Below are 18,446 nucleotides of genomic sequence, written 5' to 3'. Positions count from 1 at the left end.
TAAATAAATGGAAGTGTTTTCTCCAGAAACTAGGATCCTTACCTGACCAAAAATGTAAAGGAGGCCAACAGTTCCTCCTACTTGACCTCCCAGGACAGTAGAAATCATTGAGTAGACACCTCCACTTCCAATGCTGCACCGCTCACAAACACCAATGCCAGACAAGACTGTTACCAACGCAACCAAGATTACAAAGGATACCAAAAACATGCCCATTAGTATGCCGGTGTTTCCCTAAAATGCAAGGAAGGGGGAAAGATTAAAACTTAAAAGGGGAAATGGTAGATGAATTTAGTAAACACACTAGAGGCAAACCGCCAGATAAAAACAATATAACAGACACGTGGACCATTAGCTGTTGGAGAGCAATACGAGTAAGCACCAGCGATGATACACCAAAAAGATGGCCCACTGTTACTGAATACTTAGGACATTTAAGAATTCTCATGTACAACCGACCTTAGGTCAATTTGACCTATGTGAATACTATATCAGAATTTCAGCTGCATAATACTTTTGGCATGACATACTGGCCAGACCCCTATTGCTTAGTGTAGAAATTATACTAGAGTAGGCCCATTAACTCACTGGGGATTTGGTGAATCAACTCCCCCATAGGTTCCATTGATTCAAGTGGGCCTAATTCCAGGGATGTTAGCAAGTCTTTAGGTCCAAGTCCTGAGTCCACGTCTTTGGATCTAAGTCTCAAGTCCCATCCCAAGTCCCTATTAAAACCAGGGAATCTCTTTTATGGGGAGAGATTCCCACATGTTGCTCCTGCAGCTGCCAGAGTACTCTTCTGGACTAAAACTCCCAGAATCCCCTGGGCAGCACCATGCAAAGCCTTTTCCTAAGTGCCGATTTTGCCACAAAGGGGGTGAAGGGGATGCAGGTGGGAGCCGACTCTTTCACACACAGACCCTTAGCCTCAAGGGAGGCTCTGTCATCCTGCCTCCTGCCCCTTGGCCTCTGCCCCCTTACCCTTCCACAAGGCTGCGCACTATTCTCGTGGTGGAGCGTTCCACAGGCAGACGGGGCACAGAGAGAAGTGACTCCTGCTCTCTAGCCTGGGCACCTCTATTATCAAGACCAGTCTCCAAGGAGCTCTGAGGAACTTTCGAGGGGGCAAAGCAAACAGGGCAACAGGTGGCAGGAAGAGCTCCAGGTCAGGGAAGGGCCAGAGGTCTACTGCCTAACCACCCTTGAGCCTGGCACTCAATGCTCTCCATAGCAGCAGTGGCCGCCTCCTCCTCCTCCTTCTCCCTCAGAGTGGCCAGCAAAGTGACAGCAGCCCGGCAGTGGCAGAAGGCCTCACCCAATGCATTCTGGGAAACTCCCAGGCGGTAGGTGGCAAGGCTGGTGTTGCCAGAGCAACACCTTGAGGCCTGTGTTTGGAGCCTAGGAGTGAGATGGGGCACCCTGTTGCAGCCACAGCTTGGGAGGCAGCAGAGCCTCTTGCTGAGGGCCCCACTGCTCCCACCAACTCACGACTTGGAAAAATGAGTCTGAGTTGTGAGTCAAGTCCATGTCTTTTTTTTAAAAAAAAAGAAAAAACAAGTTGAGTCTGAACAAAAAAAAGAGTGGTCTTAACCGACCAGATAGGCGGGATATAAATAAAATAAATAAATAAATAAAAATAAATGAGTCAAGCCACAGGTGTGACTTAAGTAAGATTCAACAGTGAGTCATGGGTCCTGCCTTATTCTAACTGTGGCTTATTTTAGCACAGTAAATGGCAGTTACATTAGGACTGTTTGGTTTGAATCAATGGAAATTACAGAGGAGAGGATTCATCAAACCCCCATTGATTCAGTGAACCTACTCCAGTTCAATTTACTACATTAAGCAACAGTATTTTGGCACTGAATTTGGAAATTCAAATAATCTTATTATTTGACAGTGGTGTTCTGCAAAATTTAGTGATAAGTCTGCATCTACTGCAGTCTTATGACATCAATCTTAAGTCTTAAGACATCAGTCTTTAAGTCATTACTTGATGTGAAATAACACGACACATAATTTACAACTTGAATCTACCAACCACCACGATCTCTTCATCTTAGAGTCATGTATGAATGTTTTGCCACATAAACTCTATATTTTCATTCTTATGTCTAAAGAAATGGACTTGTTCCACAAAAGCTCACATTAAAATATAGCATGTATTCTTTAAACTACCTACCCTGTTTCCCTGAAAATAAGACCTAACCTGAAAATAAGCCCTAGTATGATTTTTCAGGATGCTCATAATATAAGCCCTACCCCCAAAATAAGCCCCAGTTCAGTGATACCCCGCCCTCCACCATTGTGCAGCCACCAGAAGATGATGACAGGACTGTATTTGGATAACTGTAGATTGATGTACATGAAAAAAATAAACTATCCCCTGAAAAAAAAGCCCTAAGGTATTTTTTGGAGCAAAAATTAATATAAGACCCTGTCTTATTTTCAGGAAAACACAGTATCCATTTTTGTCTATATTTTTGCTTTTGTTTTGTTTGTGGTTTTGTTGTTGTTGTTGTTGATATGTACTAAAAGTTAGAGGGCTGATGCACGTTGTAGATTTGAAATGTGATGTCTCTGGAGATTAAGATAGAGAAGGCAGACAGGCTTGGGTTGCTGTGTTTCCATAGCTTTTATCATATACAAAGAGCTCCCTCAGAAGACCCTTCTAGTGTTATCGGCAGGCTGATTCTAAATAAAAAGTGACCTCTTAATCCTTCCCCTTGAGCCTTAGAGATCCCTGTTGTGAAGCAGCTCCAGCATTTGGCTTCCTTCAGCCTGTCTTCAAAGCACTCTGTGTGTAGCTCTTATCCCACAGGTGTGTTCCTTCCTGTGATGACTCTCAAAGAAGGGCAGTGACTTTTAAGGGTGTTTTTCCCCCCCTTATTAATTGTCACTCTTTGTGCAGGACAGGTCACACCTGTCCTGTCACAATCTCCAAGAAGCACCCACCAGGCCTGGAAAATTTGAGATCACAAGATATTTGGCAAACAGAAATAGATTTTTTTTTTGTTTTGCTTTCTCATTTTTAAAAAGACAACAACATCCAATGCAAAGTTAGAACAATGCTTTCTTTTTTTTAAAGGCCATTTAGGGAGGGAGCATAAAACAAATGTACGCTAACAGCTGTGTTCACGCTGTGTGCTGGCTCCACTCCTCCTTGATCTGATGCAATTGTCATCTAAACCAGCAGGATATCAAACTGAAACATTAGTTCTTTAAAGGCCTGAACATCCTGGATAAGTATCAGAGAGTGGGGAGGAAGAGATAGGAAAGGGGAAATCATGGAGCAACAGCTTCCTAGTGTTTCAATGAGAAACAAACAAATGCTTACCAGGTAAGCACTAGAAGCAATTTTATGAATTTCTCTCTCATTCTCTTTCTGTGCAAGAGAGACCGAAAAAGAGGAGACAGACAGAGAAAGAGAGACAGGCAGACCAGACAGATGGACTCTCAATTGGAAGGCGCATGGCCTAGGAGGTGGCAGCAGCAGGTGTTCCGCAAAATAAAGAGGTAGAGAAAATATGGGAGGGCTCTGGGGTGGAAGTGGGACTCTTGGGTTTTTATCTGGGGTAAAACAAGTCCATCAGTTAGTGCAAAATAAAATACAGTATGATAGTCTTCAAGGCACCAGAAGACTGTTCATTGTTTTTTTCTGTAACAGACTGACACATATTAGAAATTTAACAAGCTACGTCAGAGGATGCTATGGAGATAGCACGAGACTCTATACCAGTAGTGGCGAACCTTTTTGGGCCCAAGTGCCCAAACTGAAAGGAAAAAACCCAGCAGGCATCGGGCCACAGTGGCAGAACCAGAAGTGGCGGTGGAAGGGGGAATCCCGGGCACAGAGGTGCCTCAAGACCCTACTCCAGATCCACTGCCAGTGCCAGCTGCTCCGGATCCTGGCCTGCCACCTGTTGAAGTGCCAACACTGCAGCTGCAGCTGCCTCCTGAGCTTTGGCTGCGTGGGGAGGGAGTAGCAATCTGGCAACTTGTGGCTTGGGTGCCCGAGGAAAGGGCTCTGCATGCCAGTAGGTTTGCCATCACTGCTCTATACTATAATGAACTTATGACTAAAAGGAAAGGGTGAATGAGTCAGCCGGATTTGGCGGCCAGTTTGCTGTGTCCTTCACTAAGAGACAATGAGACCCTGCAGATGCTGACTGACAGTGAATCCCTGATCAACAAAAAGGATAAACTTTTTGGAAGGACTAAACTAGCCCATGGTTGCATTAAAAAAAACAACAACCTTTCTTCCCCACTACTGGGATACCCACTTTATATTATCCACTGAGGATGGTCCAAGTGCAGACTAAGCTATCCTGGCATCTCACACTTACAGGCAGATGCAAAGGATAGCCACTACAACTAGTTTGTGATGTTTGCTGCTTCTTGCTGTGCTACCCAGATATTAGTGGAAATAGATGGCTGGAGCTTATACAAACACCACAATTAAAAAGGGGACACTGCACAGGTATTGGTAGCTTTGAAAGTGTCATCCTCACTCAAATAATTTCCCTCATACAATGCTCTACTAGCACAAGCTTCAATATTTCACTGGGCCCACAATTTCTTCATCAATATGACAAGGATTGGCTAGATCAGCAATTATAAACCTGGTGCCCTCCAGACATGTTAGTAGTAAAAATACAATTCCCATCATCTCCAGAAAGGATGAGTGAAGACAAGGATCACAACTTGTAGCTCATTTACAGCACCCAAAGGTGTGCTGTGTACCCTCAGCTGACTCAAATAACGTGCTCAAATATCCATATCGAATATGAATGCAGCAATGTAGCATTTGCGTCCCATTCATCAGCAACCGCAGTCCCCCTTCTGTGTGTGTATGTTTGTGTGTGTGTGTGTGTGCACATACACTTCTGAATGCATGTACAACTTCTCCCTACCAAACTCCATCTGCAGCTCTCAAGAATGAAAGTTGCATTCTCTTCAATTATTTGTTCCTTTCCTGAGATTATGCATCTGGTCTTCTCTTTCTATACACAAGCCTTCATTCTCCCATTTTAAAAGCTCACTCTCCGCTTCATCAAATCATTTTGAACCCATCCTTTTTTTTTTTTTCCAAATCCCAGGCTTCCCAGCGTGCCCTATGTCTCAGAAATTTACTGAGAAATTCAGATTTTTTGTTAAAAGAGTTGAGCTATTTATGTTTTTGAAGTGGGTGCTGCTGTCATTTTTCAAAGCTTTAAGTTTAGGCTATGCACAAATATTGGTCTGACTGACATATCTAACAACCTCAATTAATTTTGTGTGAGAGGCTGTGAAGAAACAGAGGTTTTTATTTGGGCAGAAACTATGTACAGTACTGTACAATAATCCACCAAAATTTATACCATGTTATTTAAGTGGTGCTAGCAGCATGCGGGGGAGGACATGTAACTATGGCAACTTATTTCACCTGAACAGTTAAATTTGATCGCTTGCCCCCGGTAAAGAACTCAAGGTATTATTTTATTTTGTCATTTTGTGAAGCAGAAAAAAGTCAATAAAACTGTAGAGATCTAAATATAGTTGAAGTAAATCACCATGGACGTTTAAGAAGCTGGAAGGGGGGGGGGAAATCTCCATAATTTTATTTTGAAACACCTAGTTAATTTTTGTCTGGAAATGCAGATACATGTGAATTTGGCAAACCCCTCATCAAAGAATTTATGATAAAACGTAGAGGCTGACTAACCAGCTATTTAGCCCCCTGTCTGGAACCCTGCAGGGACAGAATGGGACACTCACAAAGACAGTGATCAGACTATCTTTACTAGAGCACATCAGCCTATCCCAGCGTGTTCCCTCTTGCACCTTTCTGGGGCTTCTGATTTTCTGATGCAGATAGGATTGCTCTGCTTTGGTTCTGTTCCAGCACATGTGACCCCTGAAACCGTACTAAAGCAAACCTTCCTCTTTCAATTTGCCAATAAGTGACGTGGCTTAAATAAGTAAGCCACTTCAGGATATTAGAAGTGTAATCCCTTGCCCTGCTCAGCAGAGGGAGTGATTTTTTAATTAATAAAAGAAAAAATACAAATAACAAAATTAAAACTTAAACGCAAACTCAATAGTAACTACACACAGTACACATTGAACTTTCCCCACTCATGCCATCTTCACCCTTCGGACTAGGTGACCAATGATATCAGCTGATACCCTTTTCACCCCATACCTCTCCAAAAATAGAATGATTCTTTTGCTGCCATATAGCCTTTCCCCTTCGAAAAGACATACTGTAAGTATAAATTCCATATATCTTTGAAATCATTAGACTTTACCATTCCTCTTCTTATCATTTCATGTTAGCCTATCATTAATTGCTAAGTTCCACATTTCTTTATACCAACTTCTAGATTAATTTGTTTGTCGCTTTTCCAATTCATTGCAAATATTAATCTTGCTTACTGTAGCCAAATTAATATCTTACTTATTGGTGTTGGCAGTATATTTGGTAGTAACAAGAATGACAGCCCAGCATAACAGGTCCTTGTTACCAGCAGGCATAAAATGTTGTTCTGCTGCTGCTGCTGCTTCACCGCAAGCCCCTCTCTGCCTCATCAGGGTAGAGTGTGAAAATATTAATCTTTTGGGATCCATGTTGGCTGGGGGATTCTGGGAGCTGTCATCCAAAGGAGTAAAACTATTAATATCTGGATTGGAAGACCAAACCATATCAGATCCAGAGGCTGGAAAAGTTTCTTTTTTGGACTATACTGTATCCTGAAGAGTCCCTCACTCAGGCTGTCATTGTTTTTTAAGGTCTTATCCTTGCCAAATCATTTTATTAATATTCAACACTGACCTTCTTGGAAATCCAGTTGGTACTACAGTGTGACCCAAAAGAGCACACAATGAAAAATAGCTCCAGGTAATTCAGATCAGAGAACACAGATTTGCCTGCAGCCAAAAGCCACAATACATTGGTTTAAAATTATTTAGTCCCATCAGCAAAATGCAGGGCAAAAGGTTTACAACCGACCATGTGGGTTTAAAATTAACTCCAACTGGAGTCTTAATTGGGCTATGGATTAGGCTATCTAGCTGTGTTCCAGTGGAATCCCCTACTTGTTTGTAAAAGAAAACAAAAAAAATGTTTAAAAAGCTACTGGGGGCAGAAATTGTATGGAAAGATATGGAGAAACAAAAGCATTCAGAGCTTATTGCAGGCCAAACATGAAAACATGTGCAAGTGTTTACCTGAGCCAATGCCAGAAAGAAAAGAGAAGTAATCATCTTTACAGAAAGTTTACCAATGCTAACCAAGGGGGTATGAAGTCAGAAATAATTTTAGACAAAACAGTACAAAATTGCCTGCAGATCAATTGCAGTGCATCTGGTTATCTAATCCCTCATACTTACTACCAGCCACCCAGTTCTTAGAAAAAGAACTACACCAAAGATGTTGATCATGCAAGAGGTAAAGACTCCATCCCATGTTCCAAACAACACCGGTTCCCAAACAAAAAGCTGTATCTTCCACCAAGGTCTGTTATGCATTTGTGACCCCTGTAAGAAGAAGAAAAGCAGACATATTAAGTTACTGTTGCGATTTCATCTCTGCCAGTAGCACGGCACCATTTTGTCATCTGAAGAGGTAGCAATTCGTATCCATGCTGGAAAGCCACTCAATCCAAGGTGCGTAGAAGCAAAGCCAGTCTGGCACACAAGGCAGAAAATCCCACAAGTACCTCTTTCTACTGCACCAGGAAAAAAAGAGAGAGATCATAATAAAGTTAATAACTAACCATTTGCTACCCTTTCACCACAACCAAAACTGGCTGCCTGAAGCAATTGCTCAATTCCTAATAATTATATGACCAGCCTTACTTGCTAGGTATTTAAGGAGGACAAGACCCATATGGTTTTTGGTCCCAAAGTATTTTATTTTAGTTATCCGTGGTTTGTGGTTGAAGCTTGGGGGCACAGGTAGCTAACGTCATCATTTCACAGTTGCACACCCACCCTCTAAGGTGTGTTCGATTCTACCCACCCCCTCCATGCAGGGTTACTCCTCTGCAAACCCCCCCCCCCAGGCGATCCTTGGATCCAGCCCCTTTGGTTCAAGTCACAGTGAAACCCGACCCAGGGGCAGGGGGGGGGGAGAGAGCTCTGCCCAATAGGGCTGAAAATAAAAGGGAGCACTGCCCATGGCCTTCTCTTGATTTAAGCGGAACAAGAAATGTGAATAAATGAATATTTATAGAGAATGTGTTAGGGTGGTTACAAAAGCAATATCTTTTGTTGATTTTCAGCCCTCCTGTTCAACAGCTAAATTTATTAAGTGTCACTCTGAGCACAGATTAAGCAAGAGAGGGTAAAGAAGTTCTGATTCTTCACCTCAGCCTACCCCACAAAATATAAATTTGAAAAACAATGTTACAAAAAAAATTCCCAGAAATGCCACTCTTTTCTTTTGCTCCTTATAATTAAAACAAACAAACACAATCACGCATTTGATATTTTTGTTGACAACTAAAAATGGGTCCTGGCCAAGGTTCCCTCTAAGCTGGGCGTGCACGCATGCATGTGCACCTCTGCCTTCCTCTGTGCAGCTATCTTCCCCCTCTGCACAGCGACCACATTAGGTTCCAGTTGCGACTGAGGCGTGCACATGCACGGGAAGGAGCAAAGGTGTGTGAAAGAGAGGCAGAGCCCCACCCAGTGGAACTGAAAGTGTGTTGGCCAATTTTCAGAGGGCTTCTGAAATCTGTAAGAGTCACAAGACAAAACAGAAGGGCCTCTGTGGGTGCTTCCAAAGGGATGGTTCCTAATTCTATGGATTGAAAAGCACTGTGCCCCTGTTCTGTCTTTCCTTCCTTAACATGTTAATTTTTATCATAAGAAAACGGAGGGAAGAAGCAGTGGAGAAACGTGGGAGGTTACAAATACGTGACAGGAGTCTGTATCTCTTGTAAATTTTGCAGATGAGGCAGGATGATGACAAAGTGGAAGGCTGAAAGGAAGGGATGTGGTGAATGACAGGTGATGGAGGATGAAAAGAGAACTTATTTCTTCAATAAACCTCTTTCTACATTTTCAAAAGACCATCCTGTGTGTTGGGTTGCTTTTTTCCTTCACTCTCACATAGGTGTAAAGTTGGAACCTGCCAGAGTACTTGAACCTAAATATTTTTTACAACATTAAAAGAAACAAAGGAAATAGGCTTCATTAAAGGAACCCTGTCTTACTATGATACTGTGCTAGTTATGTGCCAAGGAACACAGCAGAGGTTGGAGGAGGAAGTGAAGTAATCTCTAAGACTATCAGTCTACATCAGTGGTTCCCAACCTTGGGTCTCCAGATATTCGTGAAGTAAAACCCCTAGAAGCCATCCTCAATAGCTGTGCTGGCCAGGATTTCTGGGAGTTGTAGTCCAAGAACACCCGAGGAACCAAGATTGGGAACCACTGGTCCACTTAAAAGAGGAAGAGGAAAACACCTGACTCCATCGGTGCTGGCCCCTATAAGGACACTGCTTCTTCTGCATAGCCTTTTTTGCTCTGCCCTTCACTTCCAACAAGTTTCATCCCCTTCCTTGCACTGTTTCCAAATCCAAAACTTAATTATAGTGATAACAGAACCTTCTCGACATACCTGTTGTGCTTCTTCGAGAAAAAGTTCTTGTACATGCCCATCATTTCTCATGCTGGTGCTTTCCCTGGGCAAAAATGGTCTGCCTGTCACTGGTAACCTGGAGGCAGAAGGTGCTGACATCGTGATAGACAAGCGACTGGCCACAGAGCTGAAGGTCAGCTATTATACTCAGGTGAGGTCCTGTAAGCCTGAGGTGTGCAGAGCAGAGGTTTCATTGCTTTCTTTCACCTGGTGTAGTAAAAAAGACAGAGCATATTGTAGGCACAGGGGTCGGCACAGCAGTTTTATCAATAAGTTGGTGAAGAACTGGAATAATAGAGCCAGTGGGGTGTAATTACTTAGAGAAGTAGACTTCAAATGCAGGAGATCTAGGTTCAAAACCCCAGACAGCCATGCAACTCAGTGAAACTCTCTCGGTCTAATCCATCTCAGCGGGGAAGAGGAAGACCATGTCCACCAAAGTGTAACAAATTATGAAATAATAACATTGCACTAAAGCAAACCTTGTATTATCTACTGCAAAAGGAAGAATTTGATACTGGAGGCTGGTAAGAGAATGTTAAATCTCACTTTGTTTTTCCAAGGTACATAGTTTAACTGGCTCATCACCTTATGTGGCCATTACTATGACATAGTTTGCTATTCCATCCTTGCTAAATTCAGTGCTGTGAACCTATCTGGAGAACAAACACCCAGCCTAGTCTCCTTCATCATCACCTTCTTCACACTTCCAGCACCAAATTTGCAGACATGGAAGTTCCTGCTTGTGTATAAGTTGTCCACGTGAACCAGAGCTCTAAAAAATCTGAGGAACCTCACCTCTTCAAATCATGCTAAAAGGATGAAGACTGCACCAAGGGAGAAGGATGGGCCTAGGAACTTCCCCCACAGCATTGACTTTGGTAATGCTTGCATAGGGTGAGGGTGTATCTAGAATGACAGAGAAATAAAAGACCATCTGCAAAGGAAACAACTTAATTGGGTTGTTGCCCAATAAAGTCCACAAAGTCTTATGAAAAAAGATGGGCAGGTTCCAGAACTTCCATTCTTTGACAGGCAGCCAGATTCGTACAGCAGGTGGGCTTTGGAGATCTACGTACATTATAGACTCCACTAAGCTACAAAACTCATAGGACAAGTTTGGGTTAATCCCTCTCTGTTTCAACATGGCCTATCTTGCAGGCTTGTTCGGAAGATAACATTTGGAGGAAGTAGCTATGTATGTGACCTTATGTTCAGTGGGAAAAGGTGGGATATAACTATAACTTAATGAAGAAGAGGCAAGAGGAGAAGGGGACGACAGAGGACGAGATGGTTGGACAGCGTCATCGAAGCTACCAACATGAATCTGACCCAACTCTGGGAGGCAATGGAAGACAGGAGGGCCTGGTGTGCTCTGGTCCATGGGGTCACGAAGAGTCAGACACGACTTAACGACTAAACAACAACAAATACAGAAGAAGAAGAAGAAGAAGAAGAAGAAGAAGAAGAAGAAGAAGAAGAAGAAGAAGAAGAAGAAGAAGAAGAAGAAGAAGAAGAAGAAGAAGAAGAAGAAGAAGAAGAAGAAGATGGTACAACAGTGAGAGGATTATCCTCCTTACTTCTTCTACCACTGTTTGAAGTGAGACTGTGACTAATATGCAACATGAGGAGTCAGTCTATTCCTCGCTGGAGCAGCCACCTTCCATTTCAGTTCCTGCTTGCCACACCTGTTTTCCTGGTTCTTGTCCCTCTGACAAGGTATTGCACAAGCAGGCCCAGCCCTTCTTGGACAGAGCCACCAGGATCACTGCGATGATGAAATGCATGCAGATTTGCTAAGCGGCAGCTCACTTTCTTTACTCTGTGCAAAAGGCCTCTTCAGCAGCAGTGAAGCAGTTAAGGTTCACTGATTCCCTGGTGTTCATTCTTCTTCAGTGGAAGGAAGTAATCTCTGCCAGCACCACCACTGGTGGCTGTTTTTCAGTACAACTAAGGCTTCATGCAGGGAAAAGAGCAGCAGGGGGCTGATGAACTCTGGGCAACAAAAAGGCAGAGCTTTTATGCAAATAGTGTTTTCCATAAAAAGCAGTGAGACACGTAAGATGGCAAGGCAGGTTTTCTAGAAGGGTTGCTTAATTAGGTAATTTTTCCAGTGACTTCCAAAAAAAAAAAAAACATCAAGCAGAAATTTTACTCTGTAAGAAATTTAGCAATATCTCTGAAGATGTATTTGGAAACAAGTGCTTCAGGAGGAAAAACAGAAACAAACAAAGAAAAATCTAGCATTGTTTCTCATGTCATTATATCTGTAAGGGATGGCTTATCAGAAACCACCTGATAAGTACTTATATTGGAGCACTAAACATGATATGTATAGCAAGTCTTTCCATTTCCTGAAGAATGTGAAAATATCCACCAAAGAAGTTGCTACATCCTTAAACATGCAACCAACTTTTAAAATAGGTTTTCCAAACTTTCATTAAACTGATAATGAGCAACCACATCCATAGATCACACCAAGCCACAGTAAATACTAACCCGTATTTTAGTGTGATGAGGAACAGGTACTGTGAACTTTGGACTTATGTGGTCCCAATCTCTTATCTTTGGGAGCAACCAAAAGGAGACCAAAGTTGTTCATCCCTTAAGGTAAAGGTAAAGGTTCCCCTTGACAATTTGTCCAGTCGTGTCCAACTCTAGGGGGCGGTGCTCATCCCTGTTTCCAACCCATAGAGCTAGCATTTGTCCGAAGACAATCTCCCATGGTCACATGGCCAGTGTAACTTAGACACAGAACGCCGTTACCTTCCCACCGAGGTGATACCTATTTATCTACTTGCATTTACAGGCTTTCGAACTGCTAGGTTGGCAGGAGCTGGGACAAGCGATGGAAGCTCACTCCGTCCCGTGGATTCAATCTTACGACTGCAGGTCTTCTGACCTTGCAGCACAGAGGCTTCGGCGGTTTAACCCGCAGTGCCACATTAATTGTAAACCGAGAAAATGGTAACATACATGCCATTTCTATCAAGTTTAGGGAGGCTTGCTCCCAACTAAGTAGGCATAGGACTGAACTTACTAATACAATCTAAAATACAGTGCACCCCCATACCCACAAGACCCTTTGGAGCAATTCTTTTACTGCAACCCTCCTTTCCAAAATTGTACTGATTGTTGCTTAGAGGCTTTCCTCTTTCCTTTCACTGATACAAATTAAATAAATCTACCCCAAATAGCATAAAAATATTTAAAATTATTTCTTTTCTTTTCATCTTAAATTCAGTAGTCAATTTGTCATTTAACGCAATGTCCCATACTTCATTATACCAATCTTCTAATTTAATATCATGTTTGTCTTTCCAGTATCAAGCTATTAATATTCTAGCACTTGTCATAAAATTAGAAATCAATTCCTTTGAGCAATAATCATGTTCTACCTTATCAAAAATTGACAGCAAAGCAATTTTAGAATTAAATTCAATATATTTTCCAATTATATCACATATTTCCTTAAAAATTAATTTCCAAAATTTCTGAATTGATTTACACTCCCACCACATATTATAATACATGCCAATTTCTTCATCACATTTCCAATAGGCCTTAGAATAGTCTGAATTTATTATTTTCAATTTCACCAGAGCCATGTGCCACCTTAAACTGATTTTTAAAAAATTACCCTTTATTACCTGACATTAAAATTACCCGACATTAATCTTAAAACTCTCATCTTCCAGATTTTAGTCCAATCCTCTGTTCTCATTTCTGTCTTTCAATCATGTTCCCAAATTGATTTCAATCCTTCTGTTTCAGTCTCATTTCCCTCCTGAACCAAAATTAGGTTATAAATTCTACTCCCTTCCTCAAAGCATCCTTGTGCATGTCTTCATGTGATGATACAAATTGTTCATACTTAGTACATTCTCTACATTTGCCATTAGTCTTCAACCATTCATTAGTCCATCTGTCTAACTGTATATAATTATACCATGATAGTTTATTAGTTTGAATTTTAACTATAACCTGATCCTTTGATCTCATTTTAATCATCCAATCCTTCAATCTGGCAACTTTTTTATCCTTAAACAAATCAACAAAGCCCTTCAAGTTTGCTGGGAAATTTTCTATTTCGGTCACTAATTTTAGTGGTGAAGTAATGAGACATAACTTCTTTTTATATCTGTTCCAAATATTTAACATGTTTCTTAAGAAGGGGGTGTTCACCTGATTTATTATATTTCTTTTTACTACATTAAACAAATATTTTTCAATATAATTCAATTCTGACTCATGGCGACCCTTTTCAAGGTTTCCCAGGCAGAGTGTACTCAGAAGTGTTTTACCATTCCCCTCTTCTGCGGGGCATCCTGGGACTGCGCAGCTTGCCCCCAAGGCCACACAGGCTGACTCCTCTCCCAGAACAGTGAGGAAACAAACTCCCAACCTCTTACTCTGCAGCCAGATGTCTAACTTACTGAGCTATCCAGCCAGATACTAAATGGCAATTTACATGGTTTCCTTCACTCTGGCATAAACTGGCACCAGGATTCTAGTCATAATATTGCACTCTCAATTCCATACAGCTACTGTAGGATGATTCTACAAATTATGCTCACCACAGATTTTTCCATTTGTAGCAAAACGTGATCTGAATTGTTCCTGTCCAAGAACTGCTCAGCCTTTTAATGCTCCTTCCACAAAACTAATACCTCTGCTTTTGCACCTCAGGATATTTCATCAAGAAACACATACCAAGGTGTCCAAAATAAGCACTTTCTACAAATGACTGATACATACCTAAAACCTGAAAGGTACATATATTTCTAACCATACACATTGTGTAATGCAACCCTGTATCTCACATGACTTTATTTAATTAGAAACTTCACCCTACATCACAGCAGATCTCTTTAAATACTGTCTTTGTGGTGACTAACAAAAAATAAACTAAAGTGAATCTGCATTAAAGCAAACAAACCCTTAGGAGGAAGCAGTCAGTCATTTTTTCTGAATACCAGACCTTTGCAGGTAGCTCCTGTTCTCAAAGTAAAGGTAGGAATGTGGGTGTATAATAACACAGACTGTCACATTAAGTCAGATCTTCTGTAGCATTATGTTGCAGGATTTCATACAACACGAAGTGCTGCAGCCGAAATTTGTGATCTTAACTGATGTAGTGTAAGCCACCTAGAATGTTTCAGGGAAAGGTGGGAGGTAGATATTAAACAGGAATAAATGACTATAATATAGGCACTTGCACTCACACAACTGCATGCCCATCATCTGCTGCATCCGCAGCCTTTGGCACCAACTTCTATGTCATTGTTGAAGCTCTCCTGACCTTTCAGAACTGGTTTTCCGAGCAACACAGAGGGCTGCAAGTGAGATAGACCCAAGCCCCTCTCAAAATAATTTTAGTATGCCATAGTATGTGTCATAAATCTGGTAAATCTCAGGCAACATTTGTGAAATGGGTTGCAAACTGTTTGCAGCATTATTTCTGAACCTGCATAATAGTACCTGTGTCATACGGGGGGATCCCTGCAACAGAAGGTCACACTATATCCTTGGTGTGCACACTTTACCTGAGACTGTGACTTAGAGGGTTGAAAAAACAAAAGGTTGTCGCAAAGGCAGGGGTCCTTTCTCTAACATGGGTACTTCTTAACATCACTTGCTTGGATTTGACATTGAACATTTAAATGTGTAGGTTTTGTACAAACATATGGCAATCTGCATGCAAATCTGTACATAGATTGATCTTTTTGTGGATTTTGAACAGTGGTTCCCAACCTCAGGTAACCCATGTGTTCTCACACTACAGTTCCCAGAAGCTTTCATCACCATCTGTGCTGGGTGAGGTTTCTGGGAGTTTGTTTGGGGTTTTTTTTTTCATAACAAAAACTTTATCTTAGACAATCAGTCACATTACAAACAGATAATTCAATGAACTTTTCATCTTACTTACTAAATATTTTAACATACTAAACACCAGCTATTCACACCATTTAACAAAATTACACTTAATCTTGAATCCCCCTTCCATCCTAGAATGTTACCAACCAACAATTGGAGTAATCTAGATTTACTGCTCAAAATCCTACAAGGTAGGCTTCAGCAGTATGTGGACCGAGAACTTCCAGAGGTACAAGCTGGATTCCGAAGGGGCAGAGGAACTAGAGACCAAATTGCTAACATGTGCTGGATTATAGAGAAAGCCAGAGAGTTCCAGAAAAATATCTACTTCTGCTTCATTGACTATGCAAAAGCCTTGGACTGTGTGGACCGCAACAAACTATGGCAAGCCCTTAAAGAAATGGGAGTGCCTGCCCACCTTACCTATCTCCTGAGAAATCTATATGTGGGACAGGAAGCAACAGTTAGAACTGGATGTGGAACAACTGATTGGTTCGAAATTGGGAAAGGAGTACGACAAGCCTATATATTGTCCCCCAGCTTATTCAACTTATATGCAGAATACATCATGCGAAAGGCTGGACTGGAGGAATCCCAAGCCGAAATCAAGATTGCCGGAAGAAATATCAACAACCTCCGATATGCAGATGATACCACTCTGATGGCAGAAAGTGAGGAGGAATTAAGGAACCTTGTAATGAGGGTGAAAGAGGAGAGTGCAAAAAACGGTCTGAAGCTCAACATCATAAAAACTAAGATCATGGCCACTGGTCCTATCACCTCCTGGCAAATAGAAGGGGTAGATATGGAGGCAGTGACAGATTTTACTTTCTTGGGCTCGATGATCACTGTAGATGGAGACAGCAGCCACAAAATTAAAAGATGTTTTCTTCTTGGGAGGAAAGCAATGACAAACCTTGACAGCATCCTAAAAAGCAGAGACATTACCTTGCCAACAAAAGTCTGCATAGTCAAAGCTATGGTTTTTCCTGTAGTGATGTATGGAAGTGAGAGCTGGACCATAAAGAAAGCTGACCGCCGAAGAATTGATGCCTTTGAATTGTGGTGCTGGAGGAGGCTCTTGGGAATCCCCTGGACTACAAGGAGAACAAACCTATCCATTCTAAAGGAAATCAACCCTGAGTGCTCACTGGAAGGACAGATCCTGAAGCTGAGGCTCCAGTACTTTGGCCATCTCATGAGAAGACTCCTTGGAAAAGACCCTGATGTTAGGAAAGTGTGAAGGCAAGAGGAGAAGGGGACGACAGAGGATGAGATGGTTGGACAATGTAATCGAAGCTACCAGCATGAATTTGACACAACTCCGGGAGGCAGTAGAAGATAGGAGGGTCTGGCGTGCTCTGGTCCATGGGGTCACAAAGAGCCGGAAACGACTAAAGATGACGAGATTTACTAAATCATGTGACTTTCCATTTAGTTCACTGGTGTATTTTAATAAAGGTTCCTAAATTCAGAAAAACTGACTGTCCTTTCTCCTCTGTACATTCTGATCTTATTGGTCAATTTCTCCATCGACAGCGTTTGCCATGTCCTGTTCAGAAATGTCTGTAACGAACAATCTTGGGCGCTTTTCCCGCTTTTAGCACTCTCACACCTTGCCGTTCCTATCATACTGCATTTTCAGTCACTTCCCGCGGGCAGAGACGCACCCTTTCGGCCCCGTGGGAGTGAGTAGGGCTCCTTCGGGCGGGTCTCCCGCCAGGTGCTGACAGCCCAGCCGCCGGACGGCGCCCCGCCCAAGCCCGCGCAGCCTGGATCCGGGAAACGCCCGCCCCGGTTCCCCACTCGTCATACGTGTGTGTGTGTGGGGGGGTAACCCCGGGTAAAGAGCCGAGGAGCTCCCGCCCTTTAAGCCGCGGCGCGGAAGGGGGAAAGGCAGCAGGTGTGAACCTGCCAGCTGATGCCGGCGGCACCTGCTGGAATCCCCGCGGGCGGGCCACGAGGAAAGGGGCATCGGCGCCCGGCTCTCCTTTCGTGGGGCCCTGGTCGATCCCCCCCCCCCCAGTGGGAGGACGTTGCTCCGCAGGGGTCCCTTCCCGCGCAACTCCCCCTTCAAAATGCCCCCCCCCAAAAAGTGCGGCTTGCGGAGCCCCTTCTTCCGCCCCCTCCCCACCCGCGGCCCAGAGTTTCGGGTACGCCCCCCCCTTTCTCTTTCCCCAGCCCCGGGTGGGGCCCCGAGCTCACCTGGCGTCCCCTGAAGCCCGGAAAGGAAGGGCGGCCGCGCTGCCACGCCGCCCCGGCTGAGCCTCCCGGCCGAGTCCCGCGTGGCCCCCCTGCCGCCTCCCGGGCCTGGGCTGTCCCTCAGGTGCCACGTGGGCTGGGCGCGGGGTGGCTGTCGGGCCGAGAGAGGCCAGGATGTTTGCTCTCCCTTGGGCCCTCCCCGCTTCCCCCATTGTCCCGCGAGCAGGAAAGGGACAGGGCCAACTGCGCGTCTTGACTCGACGGATCTCCTCCACTCCACACAGAGAGAGAGAGAGAGACGCGGACACACGCGGGGGGTCTGGATGCGCGCCTCCTCCTGAACTGCCTCGCGCTTTTGCGAAGGAGCGGGATTGCTGTCACCCTTCTGGCCGAGTGCTTTCGATAGGCGTGTTCTTCTTATACAGTACGAGCTCCGTCCGGACTGGAAACGCGCGTTTCGAAGCAAAGACCTTTGGAGCTGGCACGAACTTAGACCTGTCCAATCCCCAAAATTCGACAGCGCTATTTGTGCCGCGCTCACTCGTGTGTGTTTCTATCAAAAGGAAAACAATCACGCATCACAGAAAGTTATACGGAGACATTTTTGCATGTGTTTATATATATATATATACACGTGTGTGTGTGTGTGTGTATGTATGCATATATATGTATATATATGTATATATACACACACACACACAAAGTCTCTGATCTCAAACAGTACGCAAGCAGGAAGGAGT

General features: G+C 43.3%; 1 protein-coding gene across 1 annotated transcript in view; it reads right to left on the bottom strand.

The window, feature by feature from the left end:
• The window catches only part of SLC12A8 (solute carrier family 12 member 8), an 81,960-nt gene extending 64,112 nt beyond the window's left edge, over positions 1 to 17,848 (bottom strand). Inside the window, exons 1-4 of the mRNA XM_072984968.2 lie at positions 17,710 to 17,848; positions 9,607 to 9,834; positions 7,372 to 7,518; positions 43 to 234 (exon numbers count right to left, since the gene is read on the bottom strand). Coding sequence (XP_072841069.2) covers positions 43 to 234; positions 7,372 to 7,518; positions 9,607 to 9,726 — 459 coding nt within the window. The 5' untranslated portion in view covers positions 9,727 to 9,834; positions 17,710 to 17,848. The remainder of the gene's footprint in view (positions 1 to 42; positions 235 to 7,371; positions 7,519 to 9,606; positions 9,835 to 17,709) is intronic.
• Between the last annotated feature and the right edge of the window lie 598 nt (positions 17,849 to 18,446).

Source organism: Pogona vitticeps, chromosome 1 (genome assembly GCF_051106095.1).
Source record: "Pogona vitticeps strain Pit_001003342236 chromosome 1, PviZW2.1, whole genome shotgun sequence".
Lineage (NCBI taxonomy): Eukaryota > Metazoa > Chordata > Lepidosauria > Squamata > Agamidae > Pogona > Pogona vitticeps.
Note: the sequence above shows the minus strand (reverse complement) of the source record. Positions and strands in the feature narration are given on the sequence as shown.